We start from the raw sequence: 26,391 nt of genomic DNA, 5'->3' as shown, positions 1-26,391 counted from the left end.
TGATGATGCTTCATGTAAACTCTGCACAGAAAACCTTCTAACATGCAACTAGACTAGGAATCCTGTCTCTTCACTGTATTCTCTCCTTCTCTAGTATGGAGAGGGCATCCAATGGCTAAAAAAGCTTTTCAGAAACTGTTCTCAAGTAGTCAGTAACCCAGTTAAATATGGCTCTTAAAAAAATCTTTGCTGCGTTATTCTCAGTCTGCACTGGAGACAATCCATAGCAACTGAAACTCACCTCCAAAAATGTCTGCTGGCTAGACTCTTCCTCCCGCCTCCCTGATGGCTAGTGTCTTGCCTCTTAGGTCTGCACACATCCCTGTTTTGTAACTCAGAAGTAGAAAACCCTTGACTTCTCAAATGACACCACCAAAGGGAGCCTGCAAAGGCTGGCTGGCCAGGAGGGATATGAATTTAAAATACTCTTCTCAGTTTTCAAAGCTAAAATAAATATTGGTGAGAAACAGTTGGACTGGGTTACACTCCATATGTAAACACCTGTTGTACATGTACAGTGATTACCATTAAAGCTGGCATCTGCCACACAGTGACATCTGAGATAGTAAAGCCTAAATAAAAATAGTAAATAACTGCAGTTTTTTGCATGTGACTATGTAGCAACAGTGCATAAAATAGTTGTTGTGTCAATGTTTTAACAGTGGAATCCAAAGCTTGAAAGTAGCTTCAGATGTCAGAGCAGTGTAACTCCCTTTTCCACTCAGGGAGATGTGCCTTTTTTATCTCACTACCCTAAAATACGTGTGTGTAGATTTGTTAATATAAGGTATCTCTGCCATTTATTAGGCTCTTCTACACAGTCCAGGAGGGGGTAATGGTGTCTTTTTACTACTGTTGTCTGCAAACATGCAATGAACTTCTTAGAAAACATAAGAAAAGTCCCTGCTTCAAAGAGCTTACAGTCTAAAGTTTATCTATCGCAGAATCCCTGAACAATAAACTACTTGTGTTTTGTACAAAGAAATTGAAAGAGACTGCACTGGTGAGAATGTTTTATCCATTCAATGGGAAATGAGGTCTGATGTACCTCTTTCCTCTTATCTCTGGGTAGCAGAGATTCTGACCAACCACAGGAGGGTCAAATGTTCAGTGATTCAAATAGTATAGTACTGACCAATACACAAGGGCATTCTTGGTATTGGGAGGGCAATGATGAATCTTATATTGAGAATTTGACCAGATAATTTCCATGGCCATTGGCCTCTAAATGTCACTTAGACCCACTCTGAGCGGGGTTGGATGGCATGGTGCTTACAACTCCAGTGACTGCCTGAAGCTTAGCTTAGGACTATATGTACCCTACATGCTGTTATGTGCAGATATGTTGCCTGCCCCTTAGCATGGGTATAAATAGCAGTGTAGATGGTAAGGCACTTAAGCAAATAGAGTAAAGAAACATCAGAACCTTAGGGTATATACTCTACATGCCCAAGCAGTGCATCCCCTATCTACACTGCTATTTTTAGCACTGTTGTGTCCCACTGTTGGAGCCTTTCCCTACCACAGTGAAAGGCTCTGGCAGGGGTGAGGCAGTGGGGAAAGGTTCCAGCAATGGGAAGCTGCTGGAGCCTTTCCCTGCTGTCCCCCACCGGAGCCTTTCTCTGGTGCTGCATGTAGCTACGCCACAGTGCAGGTGCAGCCTGCTTTTCACTGCCGCATCTAGTTACACATACCCTACGTGCCACTGCCCGTGTAGACAAGGTCTATATTGTAGCTCCCATTGCTTCTACCACCAATGGCGCTTCAACAAAATACCCTAGTGTAGACCTGAGTTCTGAACTGGATAGACTAGTTAATTGCACACCTCTCTGAAAACATATAATTTTAGTGATTGGTTTTATTTGTGGCTTTTTGTTTTCTTTCTGGTTCCAGATTATTTGACTGATTTGTAGGTCTGTTTACCTTGGTGACTTCTCATTGTAAACCTGTTTGGTTTATGTGAAATGGTTAAAATATTCACTGTCTCTTCTAAGTGTGCTTCATTTGATTGGATAATGGATTTTGTTCTCATGGTGGGTTTTGGTTTGGTTCATGTGGCTTCTTAATTACTGTTACAGCGTGGCTTGTTTCATAGACTGCCAATTTTTGTCAGACTGGGATAGTATTTCTGTATTCTTAAAGTAGTGGTAGAAACTGGTAAAAATGTCAAGCAGATGATCATTTCCTGATGTTGGGTGAAGCACTGTGTAAGTGGCTTGCTTGCTTATGACACCAATATCATTAATTGGTGGTCTGTAACGATGTGCAAAATATTTGCAATAAACTATTAAGCTACTTCTCTGTTCGCATTACCAACTTAAACAGTCCCATTTCACTGGAAAAAAATTACTACATTAGGCACTTTCTTTCAAATATGAGTGAATTTTGTAGTGACGACGGTAGGCAGACTCTGAATGAAAGGTAACTCAAACTTGAAATAGGCATTTAAGGGAAAAGTCAGACCTGCAGAATATGAAGTCACTTGAAAAGAAACTTAAAAATTATTGCATACTCTTGCAGAATTTCAACAGTCCCTCTGCTCTTAAAGCAACTAAGTATCTTCCAAGTCGAGAGGGCACAAGGTCTGAATCTAACGTGAAACAGTGAAACTTCGTGAAAGTCAAATTCTCTGTTGCCTTGTATGCTGACTGCAGAATAGGGAGGCAATATGGCTAATGGATAAACAACTTGCTTGGACTTCAGGAGACCTGGCTTGTATTCCTGGTTCTGCCACTGGCCTGATGGGTGACACTGAGTAAGTCATTTTGCCTTTCTGCACCTCGATTTTCCCATCTGTAAAATGGGGATAATTCTTCTTTGAGAGGAGATTTGACATCTGTGGAAGAAAAAAAAAGTAAGAGTGAAGTAGTATTACTATATAAAATGCTACCAAATCAGAAAGTTAATGTTATGCATTCATTCTCACTAGTGTAAGTGACTGTACAAAGTGCAGGATCATGGACAATCTAGCCGTGTGTGTGTGTGTGTGACCTGTATTGCACATCTGAGCGTGTGTGTGTATTTGTTCTCTTTTCAGCTAACCATAAGTAGCCCCCGGCACAGAATGTTAAATAACAGTATATTATGCTTGATCATGTATTTTGTGCGGGGGGGCAACCTCTTGTAAAAAAGAGTACAGCGTTTTTAAACTGAATTAATAATTGGGTACTTTATTTTGCTTTTAGAGAGGATTTATAACCAATTTCATCAGCTAAAACTACCTCAATCTATGGTAAGAAAGGGATTCTAGTTTCAAGAATTAGTCCATCCTGTCAAAGCACTCTTTCTCCCGCCACTCCTCCAGTGGAAATCATAAGTAGTGTGTTTGGTTTTGTTGTAAAGGCTGCTGGGATGCTAAAGAAGGGAAATAGTGGTCTAAAAGGTGCCACCTCTAATTTAGGGAATTGAGGAAGAACTTATGCTACCTAACTAAGAATCTTCTTTCTGATGAGAGGTCTCCTCTGCTATCTTTGTTATGGAATCAAGCAATTTTCTTTACTGTTTAAGTTTGTGGCAAACCTTGTTTTCTTGGCATGACCTAAGAGTGAAAGTAATGTGAAAGTAACAAGAAAATAATCGCCACAGAAAAGCTACTGGAGAAACAAGTACATTCCTGCTAAGAAAAGAGTTGTGGTTATTCAGGAAATTATGTTCAACTCGTGTGCAAATATACAGAAGGCCAGGGAGTGTTCATTTTGCACCTCTGTACCTCCCTAATTCACAGCACTTCTTGATTTGCAGAGCTTGCTGAGCCAGTTTTCACTGTTGTGAATGCCCTTAGAGTGGAATGAATAAAGCTTGCATGACTATTACTAGATCAGTCTCCAGAAGACTCATCCTCCTTTCCCTCAAGATCAGGCATGCAGAAGCCATTAAATGGAAAGTAAGCAGAGGATATAATTGGAGCAAGAATAGCTGTCTTTCTTCTTTCTGGGCTTAGTCGGAGGAGGACTGTCTTAATGAGGAATATATATTGAAGGGTAAACAGTCTAATACCCTGAAGAAAGTACTCTTGATCTTCTGTTGTTGCTCTGGTGTGTGTGTGTATATACTCCTCCTCCGCCCCCCCCCCCCCATCATGAATTAGAACATGCTGGATAGCAAAATGGCAAAAAATAGTGTCTACCAGGAAGGATGTAAAAAGCATTACACTGAGCACAACTATAACTCAGCACTCAAAGGTTTTCATCTTAACTTAATCCCCTCACCTATGTAAATTATCTATTATTCATATTTATTTTTGTGGTGCCTAGGGATCACCCAAGATTAGGGCCCCATAGTGCTAGTCAGTCTTTTTCATTTGGCTTAAAATGTTAATGTCCACGTCGAGATTGGTGATCCAATTAATTGGTTCAGGTGACATGGAATGGATAGCGGAGACCGTGCCAATTGAAAGAATTTTGGGGTCCTGTGCACTATGGGAATGGAGCTGGGGGCCACCCCCCCACCACCACCCCCTATGATTGGTGGGGCCCCTGGGCTAGTGCCCAGAGAGTACATGTACCTCTGGAAGATGATTGTGTGTGTGACATTGGTAAGTCATTCCATAGTTGGATGTCTGTTTCTGCTGTCACAAATAGTGTCTCAGTCACTGTTCGTGGAGAAGGTCAGTACATCTGCCATGTGATATGCGGGAGAGGTTCAAAGTGGACCATGTTTCTGTGGAAGTGAAAAGGGAGGTGTTGGGGGGTGGGGGTTGTTTGTTTTTTGAAACACGGGCATCCTTCTGCCTTGCTTGCCATTAGTTTTTGGGGAAACCCTAAATCTTCAAGCTCTTGCACTGCAAGCCAAAGAAGTTTTCTGGAAGTTAAGTTAGAATCTTGGTATGTTATTTAGGTCTTTGTGCATTGAAAGATCCTTGTTCCCTCAAATGTAATGGCTTTTTTGAAGAACTCTCATGTTGAGACAAATTTGGGGTGGGTGGATATGTGCCAGGATTGAAAGCCATGGGGGATAAGCTAAGGGAGAAGGGGAATGAGAGGAGGGAGGCCATATGTGGCGAGTGTGGAATGAGACTGGGGGTGGTAGGGAAAGAAACTATCTGTACAAATGGGCCTAAGGTAGAATGCTTGAAGTGACTCTCCCTCAAAGCTACAGAAGGAGTTGGTGTTGGAGCTGGGAAGTAAAATTCAGGAGTTCCAGGCTCCCAGTCTTGTACTTACACAATACAACATCTAAGAATATAAATGTACCTATGGTTGGGTTGTAAATAGATCCTATATCTACACAGGTATTGTTTGTAGGATTTAATTATTTTGGACTTCTTTGTGTCCACAGTGAGAAGTCTTAAAACTTTCTTTAAACTTCCTCTTCCTAATCTATTTCCATAGAAGAGAATATTTCTGTATAACAGTCTGAGAGAAACTAGCCAAATTCACAACATGAAATTATACTCTTGACCTATTCATTTTTTTTATTTTATTTTTTTTTAATTACTGTTTACAAAGTCTTCCCCTGAAAACATTAAAAACTTTTTCTAAAGTAAAAGAAAACAATGCTTGGAAATCACTGCTACATGCAAATAGTCATACACGCTTTTCTGGCTACATCTGAATCTGTTTTTATTCAGAGCAGGGTGGGGTTTTTTGTTTTGTTTTGTTTTTTTGTTTTTTTTAGTTTCCAACAGCCTTTTTAATATGTGCACAGTGATCCATTTCTTTCTTACCCAGGCTTGTAAAAAAACTGCTCTCAGGTAAGAAGGAGCAAAAATGAGAGAGATCCCAATTACTCTCTCTAATGTTGACCACATTTTTCTCTCAACTCCTGCTAATACAAATAAAACGCATAATTTAGCTAAACTGATTCCTTGTGTCTCAACACTTGATGACAAAGGCTGTGTTGGCTCTTGGAATATTTCCTAAAACAATGTTTGCTTCAACTAAAAAAGCCACTTTGAATTTTTTGTGGTTTTCTCCCCCCCCCCACACACACACACACACTGGGGGAGAGTAAAAATGTAAGAATGTGTGTGGGGGGAGGTGGAATTGCTTTGTTCACACTCTCTAAGTGGAAAGAATTATTGATCTTTTTTTTTAATTTTTATTATTTCCCCCCTCTCTGTTTGGGGAGGGATGGTAGTCTAGACGGGAAACAATCCTGAAGTTAGGCCTAGTACTACAAGGTAAAGGTACATGGCACAAAATGAGGTGACATGAGGAATTCTAGAATAAAGAAATAAATATTGGAGATAACTCTCTTAAACTGATTTTTTTTTTAAAAAAAAAAAGCCTTTCCCCAAATAATATAACACTTAATAAATAAACTTCTAAATTGGACACTTGGATAGAAAAAAGTCTAGAAAAATATGTTGAATACAGCTAGCTTGGAAAAAGTGAGTGTATTGAATGAGAATATTAATTAAAAATTTAATGAGAAATACTCTTCATGAGTGTGGATTTTTTATTTTTCTATTTTAACAAATTTCAGTTTCTTTCAAGTTGTAGTGGTCAGGGCCTCACTTAATCAAAGCTATAACTTCAACTGATGTGGAGATATTGAAATGTCTTGTATATTGTTGTATCAGTTTGTAAATCAGACTATGGTCAAGCAACAAAAAACACCCTTAATAGAGTTAAGCCCTGGATTGCTGTGCCAGTTCCACAGCACTTCCTAAGGGATTGTCTTCACTGCAGAGTTCACTCAAGTTGTAACCTGAGTGTCCCTTACTCAAATCCCATCTTCACACACAAACCCTTAATGCAAGAGTGGTGATACGTCCGCCAGCCCAAGTTAACAGCACCAGAGGGTGTAAGCTATAGCCTGAGTGAGCACAACTCAATCGCTAACGCAATAGCTCTGCAGCTGAAGTGTTATTTTGCAGGAGACTTTCTGTCTGCGTAGGATCACCACGTTCCCAAACAAAGGTATTGATGCTGACGGAAGCTTTTTTCCATTAATATAGCTGCACCTACGCCTGAGATTATGTCAGCATAGCTATGTCAGTTAGGGGTGTGTTTTACTTTTGTTTTTGTTTCACGTTCCTGACATATGTAAGTACAGACCTACCTGCCTCTTACCTGAGATGAGAGGCATTCACTTGAGTTAATTCTGCAGTGAAGACATACCTAATCCAATTCTGGTACCTCTCTTGAATGTCTGTGCCTTCCTTTAGATCAGTGGCTCTCAACTGTCCAGACTGCTCTACTGAGTTGTATCCAAGCAGGAAGTGATATGCTAGATCCAAGGAGAGGAGCAAATTGTGAGAGATGCCATGTAATCTATATTAGGAAGTACTTAGCAACCTCTTTTTTTAGTTTTTATGAGCATCTAGTCGTTTTAATTTGCCTTTTCCCTTCCCGCAGAAAGAGAGGTTTTAATCCATGTGGAGCATTTCCTGTGGGGATTACAATCGCTATGGTGAGATTTAAGAGGGGACTCCAATCTATTCTGAATGCAAGAAGGTCTTCGACTTTCATTAAATTCTACCAAATAACTTACACTTGTTGTGGGAGCTCTTTTAGCATCTCTGCTGTGCTGTCATCAAATGCTTCCTAAAGTGATCTGGTGTTCTGGGAGGTGACAGTGGTTGGGGAAGGGTGTTTGAACTGTCAAGATAACTAAATCATGAACAAGAACATAAATGTACTATTTTAAGTGTAAATTGACTGCATCAAGGATACCATGAAAGCTTGTTGGCCCATGTGCAGGGTGGGGAATTCTCTGTTCAGTTATAAATTCATTTACTCCATGACTGTTGACTTAACTTCAATTTACAGATTTAAATCTTGAAAAGAGCAGTCCAGCATGGCATTTTGGAGCATCTCAAGTGGAAGATATGGGGAATATTATTTTAACACTAATTTCTGAAGTATACAGTAAGCAATAGTAGTAAACTTGGGTTTGGATTTTTATTTTATTTCTCCAAAATGTTGGAGAGAAATAATTTCTGCCGTGTTTTGTAGATCACAGATTTGCAGATCCAGAAAGAGTGAACTATAAATTTGAAAGTGGTACCTGGTAAGTGAAGTGTGTGTTTGTTTATTTTTAAGTGCTACAGCTAAAGCGTAAGTCCAAAACCTGACCTACACTTAAAATTTCTGTACTTAGCTACACTTGCAAGTGGTCTTTGTATTTTTTTTAATGTCTTCTATTTTGCTGGGAAGTTGCTTTGAAAAAAAATTTAATAGGTTGCTTAACTGATAGGAGGGGTTGTAAAACGGAAGCATATGCTGAGTATCTATCCTATGCTGGACTTGAACGGTATTGGTTAAGAGCTGCTACTATCTCCTGAGTTGTATTAATAATTATCACTGATGATGGTGAACACACTGTCCTATTAAACAAAGATAAATAAGTTCTTGTTAATAACCCTATTGACTTTTGGCTTTGTTTCAAGTGATGATGGGGGAAAAATATTGGCTCAATGTAACAATGGCATGGAAATGTGTCCAAGACCGTACGAAAAGCCATGTAGAATTTTTCTAATAAATTATAAAGAAGTGTCTTTTAAAATATGTTTAGTAATGACAGCACAGTTTATGCAATTGCCGTGGTACCAATTATGATGCAAACTTCTTAATCTCGCTCATCTCTTTTTAGCATATAAGAAGATTCTTCTCAATGGCATTACTAGATGCTTTCTAAGCAGTGCCTGCAACAGAGATTAGTGTCAGAATTGGTCTTATTTAGAATCTTTGTGAATGATCTGGAAGAGGGAGTAAACAGTGTGGTCACAATAATCACAGGTGCTACTGGTATTTGCAGCTCTTTCTAGCTCAGTAAAGCAAGGGAAATACTATGATCTAAAAAGATCATAAATAATGGCAGAAAATAATAAAATTCATCTAGTAAAATCTATTTAATGGGAGGGAGAAATCTGGGAATGACAGCAGGCAGCAAGTTAGATAGGAGTTTGCAATGGAATACAAGAGTAAAAGAGTTAATGCAATGTTGAGCTATCTGCATAGAGGCATATTCTTTGAAGGGTTAAGCATTTTGTATTCTGAAATATCAAACTTTGTGCTCTTCCTGTAGACTCCTGCTCATCTTCTAGTCTGTAAAATGGAACTTCCTCTATGTGCATCAACTTTAAATGAGTCCAGTAAATGGTTGAAATGGACTCCGCAGATCAAAACAGTCTTTTCACAAAATCAAAATTCTACCTATTTTTTTGAGTCTATAAAATGAGTCTGCCTTGATTGCTGCTGTGTAATGTTTGACTCAGATAGGTGCTTGGATGTGATGCACATGAGTGTTAGTGAATAACAGAGCTATTTCTGGGTCCTAGTCACCTGACGTGGGCCAGAGTTTCAAAAAGATTAATTTAATACCCTGTTGCATGATTCAGATCAGTATTCAATAACTCTGTTATCTATTGAGTTAATAGTTAATCATAGAATATTAGGGTCTGAATGGACCTCAGGAGATCTAGTTCAACCCCCTGCTCAAAGCAGGACCAATACCCAACTAAATCATCCCAGCCAGGGCTTTGTCAAGCCTGACCTTAAAACCCTCCAAGGAAGGAGATTACACCTCCTCCCTAGGTAACCCATTCCAGTGTTTCACCACCCTCCTAATGAAAAAGTTTTTCCTAATATCCAGCCTAAACCTCCCCCACTGCAACTTGAGACCATTACTCTTTGTTCTGTCATTTGGTACCACGGAGAACTATCTAGATCCATCCTCTTTGGAACCCCCTTTCAGGTAGTTGAAAGCAGCTATCAAATCCCCCCTCATTCTTCTCTTCTGCAGACTTAAACAATCCCAGTTCCCTCAGCCTCTCCTCATAAGTCATGTGCTCCAGCCCCCAATCGCTTTTGTTGCCCTCTGCTGGACTCTTTCCAATTTTTCCACATCCTTGTTGTAGTGTGGGGTCCAAAATTGGACACAGTACTCCAGATGAGGCCTCACCAATGCTGATTAGAGGGGAATGATCACGTCCCTCGATCTGCTGGCAATGCTCCTACTTATATAGCCCAAAATGCCATTAGCCTTCTTGGCAACCTTCTGACTCATGTCCAGCTTCTTGTCCACTGTAACCCCAGGTCCTTTTCTGCAGAACTGCTGCCTAGCCGCTCTGGGATGCAGGCTTTGGGAGGGAGTTTGGGTGCTGGAGGGGTTCTGAATTGTGGCAGGGGGTTAAGGCGCGAGAGACGGCTCGGGGTGCAGATCAGGGGGAGATAGGGTGAGAGACAGAAGAGTGACCATGTTCAGAGGCTAATTTCCCATAATGAAACATCTCATCCAAAACTAAGCCACATGATGCAATTCTCAAGCCAGCAGCACAACTGTCCATGACTCCTCCAGGAAGCTAAATTATAGCCATGGCAACTGGATTTTTTTTGTCATGTCCAGTCAAATATAGAGGATAATTGGGGGACTTTATACTCTGTAAATTCACTGCTGTAGAATTTGCTGCAAAATCAGCCCTTTGCTGCAGAACTGTGCTCCAGTAAAATAATCTTTTTTTAACTATACTTTCTCGTCGTTTTGATTACGAGCAAAACTTCCCAACATGAACGGCATGTAAACAATGCAGTGCTGCCTGCCTTAAAGGTGAGAGGACAAGTAAATCTCCAGCCTTAATGCAAAAGTAATCTTAAAAAGGTAAAGAAATGGAAGCCAGTTGATAGGGCTAAAAGTCTCTCACTGACTTATTTTCTGAAAGTCACGTTGATCACATATCCTTAGATTGGCTTTTGCATCTTGTTTTGTGTGGGGCCTTTGGAGGAAGAAGATGACAAATTTATAGCCCTTGACCAATTTATAGCTTCCCTGGGTGTTGCAGACTCCCTGCTGATTACTATCCAGCTGTGTGGGGCTGAGTTAGTCCTGTGCTGAGCCACCATTGTGACCTCTAGCCACAACATGGGTGGTGGCTGAACGACATGTGAGGTAGCATGATAGTGGCCTGAGCAAGGGACTTGAATTCTAAGCTCTTTGGGCAGGAACTGTCTTTGTTCAGTTTGTACAGTGCTGAGCTCAGTGGGGTCCTCTTGGCTCATGACAAGGGTCCCCAGGAGTGACCACAATATAAATAATAATCCCTGTGCAGATACTAACTTCCTCTGTGGTCCTGGACAAGTGGGATATCCTGTTTTTTTTAATTTTCTCATCTGAAAAAATGGGAATAGTACTTCCGCACTGGATGGTGCAATTTAATTTTGTTTGCTCTAGTAGAGAACTGCATAAAAGCAAAGCATTGGGATGGGGTGGAGAGCACCTGGAAAAGACACATACAACTATAATGGAGATGAGACACTGGGGAGCAAAAGAGACAGACCAAGAGAGGGGGAAGTGGGAAAGAGACTGCTTAATTAATCCATGCGTTCTGTGTTTCTGCCAACAAAGAATAGGTGTAAAGGTGAAAGAATGAGAGGAAAAGGGAGGGGGAGTAGAGAATAGTAAACAGAAATAAGGGAAAATGACACTGGGATGGATGGAATGAGCCAGATAAAGGAAAACACGCTTATGACTCTTATATTTGCAATCTTCCCACTTGAGTGAACGTCCTCAATCCTTGTCTGACAAACTTGAACATGAGTTTAAGCTTATGAATAAATTACAGTTATGCTTGCTGTCTGTGTGGTAGATATTGAGGATGGGGAAACTTCAGTGTGTGTTTGTGCTTTATCTGAAGCAGTAAGATGGAACTCGTAGATGATAACACCATAATCAGAGCAAGAGGCTTACCATGGCAGTCATCTGACCAGGACATCGCAAGATTCTTCAAAGGCCTTAATATTGCCAAGTTAGTTACCAGCAATATATACATTTATGGCTTTGCAAGACCGGAAACGGTGCGTGCTCTCCTTCAGTGATTCACTCTTGTACCTCCTTTTTCCTTGTCTTGACTCTTTTTAAGGGGAGGTGCTGCACTTTGTCTCAATGCACAAGGAAGGAGGAATGGGGAAGCTCTCATCAGGTTTGTAAGTGAAGAACATAGGGATTTAGCACTACAAAGACACAAGCACCACATGGGGAATCGGTACATTGAGGTATGCCGTAGCAATGGTTGTTTTTCGTTTTTTTAATCTCTTTGATAGGACTACCATGCCACATATAACTGTGTTCTGTTTTTTTTGTTTTGTTTTGTTTTTCCCCCTTCTTTCCCTAGGTGTACAAGGCAACAGGTGAAGATTTCCTTAAAATTGCAGGAGGTAATCCACTTTTTCTTTTGTGGGTGGAGATGGGATTCTGTTCCAATAAACACCTGTAACTTAGTTTCAAATTACAAAGTGTTTCTATTGAACATGATCTCTGAATTGGCTCATAGAATGCGTAGGTAATGGATGTGCTGAGATTGCTACCTACTCTGCTGATCATTACTGTCTTACAGTTTACGTTCTTCTTTCCTTCACCCCCACCTTTATGCATATCGATGAATTGCAATAAAAACAGTAAGGTCTCTGGTACAGGGACTGTCTTCATTCTGTGTATACAGTGCTTGGCAATGGGGCTCTGATCCCTGAGGAGCTACTGTGACATAAATTCAATGTTCTCTTCCTTACAAGGAGTCAGTCAGTTAAGGATCTTACCAGACTTGTTCCTGAATTTCATTTGGTACATATTTTTTTCTGGGGGCAATGGCTTCCATGTAATCAATTACTGAAAAACATAACTTGAATTCTTTCAGAACAGTGATATAAATCTGTTCTACTTGTTCTCTGTTGTATACAAATCTCTGTGTGAAAGCAAATGAGTTTCAAAATATAAATTGTAATTATTAGGGATGAAACTGGTTTTTATTAAACAACTTAAACTTTTCCTGTATCCTAAAATGATCTTCCTTCCAAGGGAAAGTTGATCACCAAATACTGGAAGGGTGCAAAAGTGTTTTGTAAACCCTCACACCATCTTCTCTCTCAACTCCTCTCTCGCCCACCTGGTCTTAACCGACGGGGTTGGATAAGGCCCAGCAAGCTGCCACCCACATCTGCATTGTTGGGTCTCGTTCTCAGGGGCCAGACAAGCTTGGTATAGGAGTGACCTGCTTCTCTGTTCCCTGCAGGCTTCAGTAACCTAGTACTTAGAAGCAGCAGATACCAATACTCTGAAACTTTAAAGGCGACCTAGAAGGGGAGCGTGTGGCTGAGAGGGTTGGTGATGGAATGTAGTGGTGCCTTTGACTTCTAGGAGTATGGCTAAACTAGAAGAGGTATGGGTGATTGGCATGTGTGTGTCTTCTAAAGTTTGGCTTTAAACATCTTTGTCCTCCCTCCCCACTTTTTTAATCCTGGTCTAAACATAAAGTAGGTCACTAGATGGACCCGATTTACAATCTGTTTCTTGATTGACTCTACTGTCCATTTTCCAGAAAACCACCACTGTGGGCAACTCCAGTAGAGACAAAGGACAGAGTAGGCATGAAAACTGACTCACCTGAACCTTGGTGAGGGTCCCTGGGAGGCAGTGCAGATACACTTGTGCTTATGCTTGCACTTCACTTCTATGGCTATTGAGCTAGGTTGAACTTGGGTCTACATGATGGTCAGTCTGGCATATCTTAAACACACAGGCACACCCATCCCTAAAATTGGATATGTCAGTGGTTTGCTCAGTGGCCCTCTTCTCCCCAGTCCTAGCAGTAGAGGATGGGATTTTCAAAAGTACCTAAATGCATGGGCTGTCAGTGGGGCTTGTGATCCTTAGTCACTTAGGTACTTATGAAAACTCCACCCACAAGGTGTTTGGTTTTTTTTAATAATATTGACAAGCAATGGCAAACAGATGGATCTTGCATTTCACCCTGTGAAAGTGATAAGATTTGTGGCTATCTGTATGTGCAGCAAAGTATTGTACTAGCTGTTCTGAGGTTGACTGGGGGGATATTGCACAATCTATGACTTGATTATTTCATAGCTCACTCTGGAGAGCTGACGTGTCTTGGGAAGAGAGAACCAAGTTTTGGGTTAAGAATACAAATTGACACCCTTCCAACTGGCTGTAGATAGGATGCCTTTGATCACTGTACTGATTTTACTCTGGTATTACATTGGAAACCTAAGCAGTGCTGATAGACTCCCATCTAGTTACTGAAGGCAAAACTGGCAAGCTTCTAAAGGTGACAATTGTATCAAAGTGGAACAGAAATCCTGAACCTTCCTAAATGCACTTTTTTGCTGGTAGTTCCCAGGCCATTGTCTGGGAGAATTGGTGTCTGAAACAACATTTCAGAAATATGTATTTAAAAGTAAGGCTTGGAATGCACCAGAGAAGTCATTCCAGGAGCATCTGTGCTACCATGTGAGAGACTAGTGCTTGCTAACTGGGCATAGACTCAATGTTGTAAATGCAGCCTTCTTTTCCCCTTGGGTGAGGGTGCATCTCTCATTTAAGCAATCAAAGGAGCGGCATTCTAGGCTTCAAAGGGAGGAGTGTCCCATATAATGACATTTCTGGCTTTCCAGGTGGCTTTTGGGTGGGGAGAAGCCATGTGAATTTCAATTCTGCACCCTAGGTGCAAACAATCCATACAGGTAGGGGGTTGCTGTCTTACATATCTGTGGTGTCTCGACTTGGATTTTGTGGTTTTGTTAAAGGTACTTCCAATGAAGCAGCTCAGTTTTTATCGAAAGAAAATCAGGTGATTGTCCGGATGCGAGGTCTTCCTTTCAATGCAACGACAGAAGAAGTGCTGGCATTTTTTGGCCAGCACTGCCCTGTAACAGGAGGAAAGGAAGGAATCCTGTTTGTCACATACCCTGACAACAGGCCAACAGGAGATGCCTTTGTGTTGTTTGCTTGTGAGGAATATGCACAAAATGCACTAAAAAAACATAAGGACTTGCTGGGTAAAAGGTACATTGAACTCTTCAGGAGCACGGCAGCAGAGGTTCAGCAGGTAGAGTGAAAACTTCCAAATGTCTTGGGCTCTTCTAATCAAAAAACCAGTCAGGAGGACACTGGTTGGGGTGTGGTTGGGGTCTTGAGGAATTGCTTTGTATCTTGTCGTGGGAGGAGAGGAGTTTGACCTCTAAGAGTGGTCAAGGTCAGAAAATGTTCCTTGTGAAGCCTTTCATAATCAAGAGTTCTGATCCCTGTTTATATGCATGGTCAATCTGCTCACTCTAGCGACTGTATTTTTATTTAAACTGCTTTTTTTCCTCCTGCTAGCTATGCAGGCAGCATAATTAAAGAATATCAACAGGACCACTTACTAAGTTCTGACCAGTCATACCTGGGCAAGCCTATTGCACATGCAGGGTTTGCACAGGCCCAGTGGAAGGCCTCATTTGGCTTGCAGAACCTCTGCTGGAGGTGATGCAGATGGCGGCGCTCAGGCTGATTTCAGGGGGTTGGCAATTACAATAAGAACATCTAAATTGAGTACACTTGATCTGGAATCACTGGGACACACAAGTAGAGCTTCACAATCCCGCTTCTCATCTTTTGAGTTGACCTGCATTTGAAGATTGTCTCACGAACCGCTAGGTATCTAACAAATCATGTAAAGTATCATCAGAAGGCTGAGATCTTCTGCTTTCCAGTGCTATATAACATTAATTGGTAGTCCTGGTAAATTTAATCTGGAGTTGACTAAATTCTGGAAAACAAACCACCAACAACCAGTAAAACCCCTTGTTTTCTGAGAGTTCAAATTTTCCATCTTAATTGCTTAACATTAGCTTCTGTCTAACGATGACTAACTTGTTAGAGGCCAGGTCACTGTAACTTATTGCAAGTTGCATGGTTCATTTTGGCTTCATAGCAGCATGTCTGTGTCAGCTGCTACCATGCTGCCTAATCATGTTGGTATTAGTACATTCTAGGAAAATCTAGACAACTGTCCTTGGCAGAGCAATCCTTAAAGTAGAGGAAAGAATATTGTGCTTTCTGTTTCCAAAAGTGGTAGAGATTCAGCTCTCCCTCCTGTCCCTGGCTGGGGTAAAAGTAGTTCCACACTGCTCTCCCTCTTTATCTTATACTGTGAGAGCTCCCCCTCTGTTTCAGTCTGCTTTAATCTCTGCAGCGAGACACAGATTGTGAGGACAGCAGTAGAAGGGGGCAATGTACTCTGGGATATCTTGTCACATAAAGACTTGCAAGGAAATAGGACCAGCCAAACCAGTTACAGAAACTGAGAGTCCTCTCCATGCTGCAAACAGTATGTTGAACTGGCTACCAGCAGTCAATCATGTGCCAGTCTTGGTCACAGAGACTTGTTACACTGGACAAATGATGAGGAAACTTTCCACCACTGCACGAATACACATGCTGCTCAGCTGATTGGTACTAACAGTGGAAATGCTAGTATAGCCTGACCCTTTGTCATTTCTGCCCTCTTGTCTCACGCACAAGTTTTGAGCAAACTTGGATTTTTCATAGATCTGGAGTTTGACTCTTTCTATAGAGCCTTGTCAGTGCAAACAGATGAAAACATGCGTAATACTGCTATATGCATAGATGATTTACACAGATGTGATCAAAGGAAATGATTGAATATTCACATGACTCTGGTAGGCAGGGTTCTTACTGTTTAAACTAGAAACAATAAATCTTAAGTGTAACATGATCTTTTTGGCCAAATATAATTACTTTTAGCTGACAGATGGTGTTGCTGCATGGGCTACTTCTGTCATTAAAATAATTAAATAATGGCTTACACTGTACCATAGCATGTGAAACAAAAATCTTCTAGTTTCAGGACTATTCTCTTCCTCCTCCTTGACAGTGTAGTCTTGTGTCTTGGTTAACAGCAGCTGCTTTTGTCATCTAGGCTGGATGCATTTTATTGGAAACAACTCTTCTATGACCATATAAAGTGCTTTGGGATCCTACAGGATGAAAAGCATTATAGAAATGTAACTTACATAATAAGTAAGTTGCTGCTTTGATACATCTCCTGGTACAGAGCACTGCAACTTGCAGTCTGGTCAAAAACAAACCAAGATGACATTTTCAAATAAAGCCACCGAAAGACTTCAGACTTATTCAGAACTTATAAATTCAAGCTGTATTTTATCCTTGATTAAAATCTAGTGCCTAGATGACTTACCTTCTAAGTATTGCACAAGTTGACTATAATTTACAAAAATTCCATCTACATTCAGTTCAGTAGAACAAGCTTGAGGTCTCACCATTTCTTTTTGTTTTTGTGCAGGTGCTGAACAGGTACTCTTCTACACCTCTCGTTCCCCTTGCAGCTCCCCCTATCCTTCCTGTGTTACCTCAGCAATTCATGCCTCCGACCAATGTCAGAGACTGCATACGTCTGCGTGGTCTTCCCTATGCTGCCACTATAGAAGACATTTTGGAATTCTTGGGGGAGTTTTCTGCAGATATTCGGACCCATGGGGTTCACATGGTATTAAATCATCAGGTAGGTAGACAACAGGAGAATACAAGTCATGGTTGCCAGTGTGCTACTCACCACATATATAAACATGATCCCCTGCAGGGTTGATTGCTAGTGGAAAAGCAGGGAAGCAGCCTTGATAAAGCCCCTAAATGCACAAAAGTGAGACTGCTACTGATTCTGTCCTCCAAGAGTGTAATGAAAATAATCAATAGTTTTTCACAGAACCTAGCTGCTTCAAGGCATTATATTTTTTTAATACTGGACCCAGTGTAGCCAACCAATTGCTAACAGGATCAACCAAAAACTTGGTATGGTTATCCGTAAATGTATGTAGAATTATTTCCATTGTCTGTGAATAGGTAATGTTGCACATGGGGTTTTGAAAGCAGGATGTGTTGGGCTGTATATGGTGAAACACACAACACCACCCTAAAAAGATTAAAAACATTTCAGCTCTTTTCCTTGATGATTGTAGGTGAGATAGTGGGGGTGAGGAATCTTTTTGTGGGGTTGTGATTAAAAAACAAACAAATACATTAATGTAGTGTCTCTATCTTGTGGACATAAACACATTATTAAAATATTTAGAATTTACTTGCCGTTTTCTGCATCACATTCAAATAACTAAGTATTTGAAATTTAATCTCTCACAACCTACCAAAATCTCATTTAAAATTATTATAAAGGCAAGTTCATATTTGTAACTTGGTTAAAAAGCATAACTGTCACACGCTCATGTAACATCTTTTAATGGGGCACACGCAAAGGGACAAGCATGTGTGTTGCTATTTATTTGGTGATTCTATTAGGGTATCACATTGTGTACCCTATATATAGGCTTGGCAGAATTCATTTGTTTTTTTAATTTAGATGGATAATATCAATATTAATTTTTAAGCATTATGTCTATCTATTTAAATTTTCACAGTTGTGGGAAATTATGGGTGGTGTCAAAAGTTCAGAGGGTGTCAGATAATTAATGATAGTCGATATTGAGATTCAAAAAGTTAGAGCTTTATAACTGCTAAAACACAATTATCAATGTCATATGTCAAAACATATCAAGTAAATATCCCTAAATCAAATGTTAAATTCTCAAGCAGCATTTTTCTTAATTTGGCGGTCTATAAATTTCTATTGTAATGATGGAAATATTTTTTTTTGGTCTGTTTGTATGTGTATGGTGAAATAAACACTTACCAATAAAAATCTAATACTTCCAAGCCTACAGATATAATTAGAAATCTGCAAAAAATATTTCCTCTCTTCCATGGGATTACAGATTAAACTGTTCCATTTACCCAACCAAAATATACAAATTGATACTTAATTCCGTACTCGTACTTCACAAATCTTTAAACTCGTATCAAAATCCTTAGAAACCTGATAACTGACCACTCTGAACTAGCGATTTTAATCTATCAATTGTTCCCATTCTCCCATGGCTTTTGATATGGGTATGGTTAAAATTTTGTCATGATTGCTTTTAGTAAAAGTCACAAATGCATTGTGGACAATAAACGAAAATTCATGGAAGCCCAAGACCTGTCTAACTTTTACTAAAAATAATGAGGGGGGACTGATTGCAGGGGAGGGAGGGGGAATGACTGAAGCCAGAGGGGAGGGGAGGATATGAACCTGGGCCCTGCTGAGGAAGGTGGGGAGGGTTCCCACTGCCTCAGCAGCTGACAGCTCTATGGCTCCGGCTTCAGAGTTCCAGGTCTCTCTCTCTCTCCTCCCCCCCGCACCCCCATCACCTGCAGCAGCTTGGCACTTCAGGAGGGGGCCCCAGCCCCACGGCTGAAGTGGAAAATGTCACAGAGGTCTCTGAAAGTCACAGAATCCGTGACCTCCATGACATAATTTTATCCTTTGATATGGGGTTAATGATATGTTTGACTTAATCCATGAAGGCCTGGTCTACTCTAGACAATTAAGTCAATTTAAATCCATACTCTTTGAGCAGCATAGTTAAGCCAACCTAACCCCACCAGTGTTGACAGCCCTAGGTCAACAGAACAATTCTTCTGTTGGCCTACTTACCACTTTTCGGGAAGGTGGATTATCTACACCAATGGGACAACCCCTCCCATTGGTGTAGATAGTGTCTACACTGAAGTGCTGCAACGGCGCAGCTGTGCCATGTAGCATTTAAAGTTCAGACAGTCTCTAAGTAAAAAAGGTGATATTCAACAACATGAGTTTCATCTGAAGCTTGTCCCTTCAATCTGTCTCACGTGTTCAAACTGTGTGTCTGATGTCTTGTAAATTACTCTGGACATGAACCATAATCTGTTATGACGACAACACATACACTATCCATGCTCAAATTATCTTGGACTGGTGTTTTGCCTTGCTTGTCCCATTCTCTTTGGTTTTCTTCCTGGCCTGTGACATTCTTAAAACTCACTACACTGCGTGCTCTACTAACAAGAAGAAGACAGTCATTGCACCAAGACTCTTGCAGTCCACTTCAGACACTGACAGTACAGTCTAGATATGTGAGACACATGTTCCAAACTTGGACCACTTGCTCTATGGTGAGTGGCTGAGAGGTGTCACAAAAGTGTGGGGTTTTTAAGGAAGGAGGCAATTGTGCAAATGCAGCCATTTCTTCAGGGACTTTAAACCTGAGACTTTTATCACTCCAGTACAGACCTCTACCACTTGGGCTCAAGGATTAACTAAATTGGCTGGACTGCCAATTCAAAGACTGATTTTAAATGTCCAGAGACGGTCCAGGAATAAATTAAATGCATAATTTGTCAACACAGCGTGAGTGCCTATGGGGAAAATTTGGTGAAGAGATGTGCTGTCTTGCCATCTGTTGCTCTCCTTGCGTCCAACGCAGCATGTAGTGGTAGACAGGAATCCTGCCACAACTGCAGTGTGGGAGCAGAGCTCCTGCTCCAGTGTAAGGATTTGTCTGTACATTGTCTATTCAGGAATACTCTAGATTTAGACAAGAGCTTGAGTGGGCTTAGCTGCCCTAGTGACCCCTTCTGCAGGGGAAGGAGAAAGTTCTTTATTGCAGTACAGCCTGTGGTTATGACCATGGTTCATCTCCACTCTTCCTACATATCACAGAGATAAGCTCTGCGTAGGGCCTGAATTCCCTCCTGTTCAACCTCCCCAAATCCTAGCCCCTGCATAACTGAGCTGCACCAGTTCATTACATGTTGGGCTCTCTACACCTGGTAGGCAGGGTTGGTATTTTCCTCTTGCAGAACCTTCCAATTGAGGAGTTGAGCTTCACCAATGCTGGTGAATTCAACTGCACAATACCCATGTTCAGGGTTGCTGATCACCCTGATTATACCGATGGGGGTATTGAATGTGACAGAGGAGATTAAACTTCTTTTCCAAAGTCACTGGTAGTGTCCATCTCTTGGTATGCTCATATGTTGTGAAGGTCCATGTCTTGTAAGCTTGGCAATTTGCAATTTAAAAGCAGCAGTAGCTTGCAAAGGCACATATATACTTGCTTCTGCCTCAATAAGTAACAGACACTGGCTATGTTGGGAAAAGCTTTCTATGATTGCAACCTGATGTAGATTAATGGGTTTTTTTGCAGTGTTGTAGCCTTGTTAGTCCCAGGATATTAGAGAGAGAGAAGTTGGTCCAATAAAAGATATTACCTCACCCACCTCGTTTCTCTGATAGATTAAAGGCATCATTCAAAACTGCTGCCACAGTGCACATGAGAGAGGTTAAAGTTTTTTGTTGTGCTTGAATTGTATGGGGGCCTTGTGAAATAATGTTCGCATTTAAATGGTCAAGCTAAGCACTGAAATTAATCAATGCCTCACCAACTTGAATACAATCACACCTTTGCTGTCGTCATTGCTTTTTGTCTCCAGGACACTGTTCGTCTTTATATAGGGAAATGTGCTCTCTGAACAGAGGACTAAAGTTCTTAGGCCTTATCTACTCTGGAAAGGTGGTTTTTTTTATGTGTTTTTTCTTTCAGTGTAACCTAAGACATGCGTTTAAACCAGTAATTCTACAACTATAAACCATCCCATGCTGTACCCTCCTCCCCATTAGGGCACTCTTCTGGTATAAGAGTGGCTTTTTTGGGGTTCAGCTTAGGTCCCTTCCCAAGCAACATAAGCATAAACGGGGAAAAAAAGGTCTTCTAAATTCTTATTTTTACCAAAGCTATACTTGGAGCTAACATGGCATTTTTATTCTCTATTCTGAGCCATAAAAATAGTCAGGCTATACTGTAGATAAGCTTTACCTAAATATTCAAAACAAATAACAGTAGAAGGCTGACAAACATTGATGTAATGGACAATGGGCAGATCAGCATTGAGTCAGCAGTGTGCCCTTGCTGCCAAGAAGGCCAATGGCATTTTGGGATGTATAAGTAGGGGCATAGCGAGCAGATCGAGGGACGTGATCGTTCCCCTCTATTAGACATTGGTGAGGCCTCATCTGGAGTACTGTGTCCAGTTTTGGGCCCCACACTACAAGAAGGATGTGGATAAATTGGAGAGAGTCCAGCGAAGGGCAACAAAAATGATTAGGGGTCTGGAACACATGACTTACGAGGAGAGGATGAGGGAACTGGGATTGTTTAGTCTGCAGAAGAGAAGAATGAGGGGGGATTTGATAGCTGCTTTCAACTGCCTGAGAGGTGGTTCCAGAGAGGATGGTTCTAGACTATTCTCAGTGGTAGAAGATGACAGGACAAGGAGTAATGGTCTCAAGTTGCAGTGGGGGAGGTTTAGGTTGGATATTAGGAAAAAACTTTTTCACTAAGAGGGTGGTGAAACGCTGGAATGCGTTACCTAGGGAGGTGGTAGAATCTCCTTCCTTAGAAGTTTTTAAGGTCCAGCTTGACAAAGCCCTGGCTGGGATGATTTAATTGGGGATTGGTCCTGCTTTGAGCAGGGGGTTGGACTAGATGACCTCCTGAGGTCCCTTCCAACCCTGATATTCTATGATTCTATGATCATGGGCCCAGGCAGTAGTGAGAATGTACGTGTATTAGAACCGTTGATTGGTGCAGGAGTTGGGGTGGTAATGGCCAAATAGTCTTTGTAAAAGATGCTGCTAACATTGCAAGTGACTCCTGTTTTGGCACCACATGAGTATTTGTATTGGAACTATAGATTTGCTCTTGTTCCTTTTCTTGGTTTTTCAGGGCCGTCCATCAGGAGATGCCTTTATCCAGATGAAATCTGCAGACCGAGCATTTCTGGCTGCACAGAAGTGTCATAAGAAGACCATGAAGGACAGATACATTGAAGTCTTTCAGTGTTCTGCAGAGGAGATGAACTTTGTATTAATGGGGGGCACTTTAAATCGAAATGGCTTGTCCCCACCACCATGTAAGTTACCATGTAAGTTTTGCATGGTTCGTGGCACTACTCTGCGCTGTGCGCTGGTAGGTGTTGGAGCTTCTCTCTCTCTTCCCAGTTCTTTGTAAGGTATATTAAATGGGGGTGGTAATGCAAGTCTTTTCCATCTGAAATCAGCAGTAGCCTGTGATCGTTTTTCTTTTGGTTGTGGATTACTATGACTGAAGAATTACTTTCAAATTATAGTCTTGCTTTTCCACAGAAGAACTTGTTTTCTGCAACTTAACTTGCTCTGGACAAGCAATGACTCTGAAAAGAAACTTTGCCACCTAGAGCCGAATAAAAAATTAAATATGAATTAGTTTATCACTGTCTGTGGACTCCATGCCCCTCCCTCTCTTTTAAAGGCTAATTCTTGCAACCACTGGTAATGCTTTTTTCTGAGTCTAAACACAAATATTCTACCTGTTGAACAGCTGCTAACCCCTGGACTCTTCCCTGGACATCCAAAATGCACGGTGTTAAGGCTGCTGGTGTGTGAGTGAAATATGTATTTAGACATGCAGCTGAGCTAGCCAAATAGCTTGGTGGATCAGAAAACAGTGCTTTTGCTTCAAGCTGTGCTCCTTACTGGCTATGAGTCATTTGGAAAAATGGGATTTTATCTAATATTTGGGAGAAAACAGTTTAAAGGCGCAGGGGTTGACTTAATCTGTTTAAAGTAAAATGACTTTGAACCCATGGGAAAATAATACTTTGCTTCAAAGATCAGAGATGGCAGGATAATTGAGGTACGATCCTCCTATTTATTCAGAAGAAATGAAATATTCTAAATCCAGCCAGGTTGGTTATGACCAGTGCTGTTTGTTTACCTGTTGGCTCCTTGGTAGCCCATAGAGCAGGGGTCGGCAACCTATGGCACTGTGGGCCAGTGGCCGGGACCCTGGCAGATAGCAACTGGGCCAGTGGCCGGGACCCCGGCAGGCAACAGCGTGCCATTAAAAATCCTGGCAGCCCTGGCCCGCTCTTCTCCGCCCCTCTTCCCCCTCCCCCCACCCTGCCACTGGGGCAGGGTGAAGAAGTTTGGTCTTGCCAGCTGCTGCTGCAGGGCAGGCAAGGTCCCCCCATCTCTTCCGCGGGCGTGCTGGGTTCCTGCCCCTCCTCCTCTCCCTCCCTGCCACCGATCAGCTGATGGCCCTTGCGAGGGAGGGGGAGAAGTGGAGCCGCAGCGCGCTCGCTGCTCCGGGGAGGGGGTAGAGAAGAGGTGGGGATGGGGCCTTGAGAAAGGGGGGGTGGAATAAGGGCATATCCTCTCCAGCCCCCCACTGTGAGCCGCCCTGGACAGGGGGCTGGGAGCAACCCCAGGACCCTAGCCCACACCCCCAGCCCTCTGCCCTGACCCCTGCACACCCCACATTCCAACCCCCTCCATGAGCACCAAATGGGAGCTCCTGTGCGCGCACACTCCCAGCTGCACTCCTTGCATCAAATGGGAGCTGCCCAGGTAAGCGCTCCACACCCAAACCTCCTGCCCCAACCCTGAGCCCCCTCCCTCATTCTAGCTCCTGGCAAGACCCTGCGCCCCAACCCCCAGCCTGATCCTTCACCCCCAGCCTTGTGCTCAGTGCAGAGAGAGGAAGAGAATGGGCTAGAACCAGGGAGAAGGTAGTTACCCACTCTATGCGGGAAGGGCCGGGATCCCAGACCAGCAGCGGGCTGAGTGGGGCTGGCAGCCAGGACCCTGGCTGGCAGGAGCCAGCGGACGGAACCCCAGACCATCAGTGGGCCGGCCCCGCTCAGCCCGCTGCCGGTCTGGGGTCCCGGCCGCCGGCCCCGCTCAGCCCGCTGCCGGTCTGGGGTCCCGGCCGCCGGCCCCGCTCAGCCCGCTGCCGGTCTGGGGTCCCGGCCGCCGGCCCCGCTCAGCCCGCTGCCGGTCTGGGGTCCCGGCCGCCGGCCCCGCTCAGCCCGCTGCCGGTCTGGGGTCCCGGCCGCCGGCCCCGCTCAGCCCGCTGCCGGTCTGGGGTCCCGGCCGCCGGCCCCGCTCAGCCTGCTGCCAGCCTAGGTGAATAGAACCCCAGACTGGCAGTGGGCTGAGCGGGCCAATGGCATAAGATCAGCATTTTAATTTCATTTAAAATTAAGCTTCTTAAACATTTTGAAAACCTTGTTTACTTTACATATGACAATAGTTTAGTTATATAATATATAGACTTATAGAGAGACCTTCTAAAAAACGTTAATGTATTACTGGCACGCAAAACCTTAAATTAAAGTGAATAAATGAAGACTCAGCGCACACTTCTGAAAGGTTGCTGACCCCTGCCATAGAGAGTTGGTCCCAGTCTAGTTTCTAGTGGACAAATACTTGTATCAGAGAAACTACCACCATCATAATAGGTCCCCTTGTCAGCAGAAAGGCAAAGGCCTGAATGGGAATGAGGGATAGACAGGTCACTCTCCCCCAGAAATGGGGCAAGTATACTCTGATTCTTGTTCAGAGACTTCTTTTGTGAAGGTTCCCAGAGTAAACTAATGAACTCTGCTGAAATCACGGAAAGTTTTTGGATTCCTGAGTTTCACCTTCTTACAGCTATGAGCACAGGTGACTAAAAGTTCAAACAGGCCATGTCCCCTTATCTGCTTGTGATGGGGGAAGGGAGGAGTTGAGTCATCAGATGGTCTCTTCACAACTGCTGGTCCTTTTTTTAAAGTGTGATCAGTTTTGCCATTCCTGGACATTTCTAGTCTGTCTAGATTCATCAGAATATGGTGTTGAAAAAAGGAGAGAGAGACTACTCTCAAGGGCTTTGGGGAATAGTCCTCCCCTTCCCCCTCCCTCCTTCCCGGTTCTTGTATGTGTGCAATTTGTAGAAACACCCTTTGTTTTTAATTTGCATTATCCTGTTAAATGAGGTGGTGACATGGTGGGAAGTATCAAGGAATAATAAATATAATGGGCTAGTTAGGAATGGAGATCTCTTAAATTGAAGGAATGCCCTGTATAATGGGGAAGATTGGACCGATGTTATATCGGATGTTGTCAAGCTTTGCTCTTGTCTTTTGAAGAGAGGAGACTTAACTGATAACTGAAACTAGGCCAGTAAACCAACTCATCTCTTTGGAAAGAGAATTTGTTCCCACAAATCAAAGAATCCTAGAAATGTAGGGCAGGAACGGACTTTGGTAGGTCATCTCGTTGAATCCCCTGCACTGAAGCAGGACTAACTATTACCTAGACATCCCTGATCAGTGTTTGTCTAACCTGTTCTTAACCGCCACTGACTGAGATTCCACACCCTCCCTAGGCAATTTGTTCAAGTGCTTAACTGTACTGATAGTTACGAAGTTTTTCCTGAAGTCTAATCTAAATCTACCTTGCTGCAATTTTATGCCCATTACTACGTGACCTGTAGTCTGTGATTAGAGACCAATTTGTCATGTTTCTCCCTATAATAACCTTGAGAGCAAGAGGTGGCTTCTGTATACTGTCACATACCTTTTTTGTTGTTGTTGTTTTGTGATTTCTACACAGATAACTTTATGTAAATTAAAATGTGAGGAAGCTTTTTTCCAGGTTGGAAAGACTCTAGATTTACTTTGAGGCTGTCTTGCTGAATATGCTGGAATTTGGTGAACCACGTTAATCTATCCTCCTTCGGTTCCTTTAGGTCTTTCTCCTCCATCCTACTCACTTCCAGCTCCCGCAGCAATTATTCCAACAGAAGCTGCTCTTTATCAGCCCTCCGTGCTTTTGAATCCACGAACGCTGCAGCCCTCTACAGCATACTATCCAGCAGGCGCTCAGCTCTTCATGAACTACACATACTATCCCAGGTAAGGCAA

At 42.3% G+C, this 26,391-nt stretch overlaps 1 protein-coding gene across 1 annotated transcript in view; it reads left to right on the top strand.

Annotated features, from left to right (window-relative positions):
* The window catches only part of ESRP1 (epithelial splicing regulatory protein 1), a 55,663-nt gene that overhangs the window by 9,641 nt on the left and 19,631 nt on the right, over nucleotides 1-26,391 (top strand). Inside the window, exons 5-13 of the mRNA XM_077808927.1 lie at nucleotides 7,716-7,814; nucleotides 7,902-7,956; nucleotides 11,579-11,689; nucleotides 11,804-11,936; nucleotides 12,056-12,098; nucleotides 14,481-14,782; nucleotides 17,042-17,260; nucleotides 22,392-22,590; nucleotides 26,217-26,382. Of these exons, the coding sequence (XP_077665053.1) occupies nucleotides 7,716-7,814; nucleotides 7,902-7,956; nucleotides 11,579-11,689; nucleotides 11,804-11,936; nucleotides 12,056-12,098; nucleotides 14,481-14,782; nucleotides 17,042-17,260; nucleotides 22,392-22,590; nucleotides 26,217-26,382 (1,327 nt within the window). The remainder of the gene's footprint in view (nucleotides 1-7,715; nucleotides 7,815-7,901; nucleotides 7,957-11,578; nucleotides 11,690-11,803; nucleotides 11,937-12,055; nucleotides 12,099-14,480; nucleotides 14,783-17,041; nucleotides 17,261-22,391; nucleotides 22,591-26,216; nucleotides 26,383-26,391) is intronic.

Source organism: Eretmochelys imbricata, chromosome 2 (genome assembly GCF_965152235.1).
Source record: "Eretmochelys imbricata isolate rEreImb1 chromosome 2, rEreImb1.hap1, whole genome shotgun sequence".
Classification (NCBI taxonomy): Eukaryota; Metazoa; Chordata; order Testudines; family Cheloniidae; genus Eretmochelys; species Eretmochelys imbricata.
This window is presented reverse-complemented; position numbering and strand designations above follow the sequence as displayed.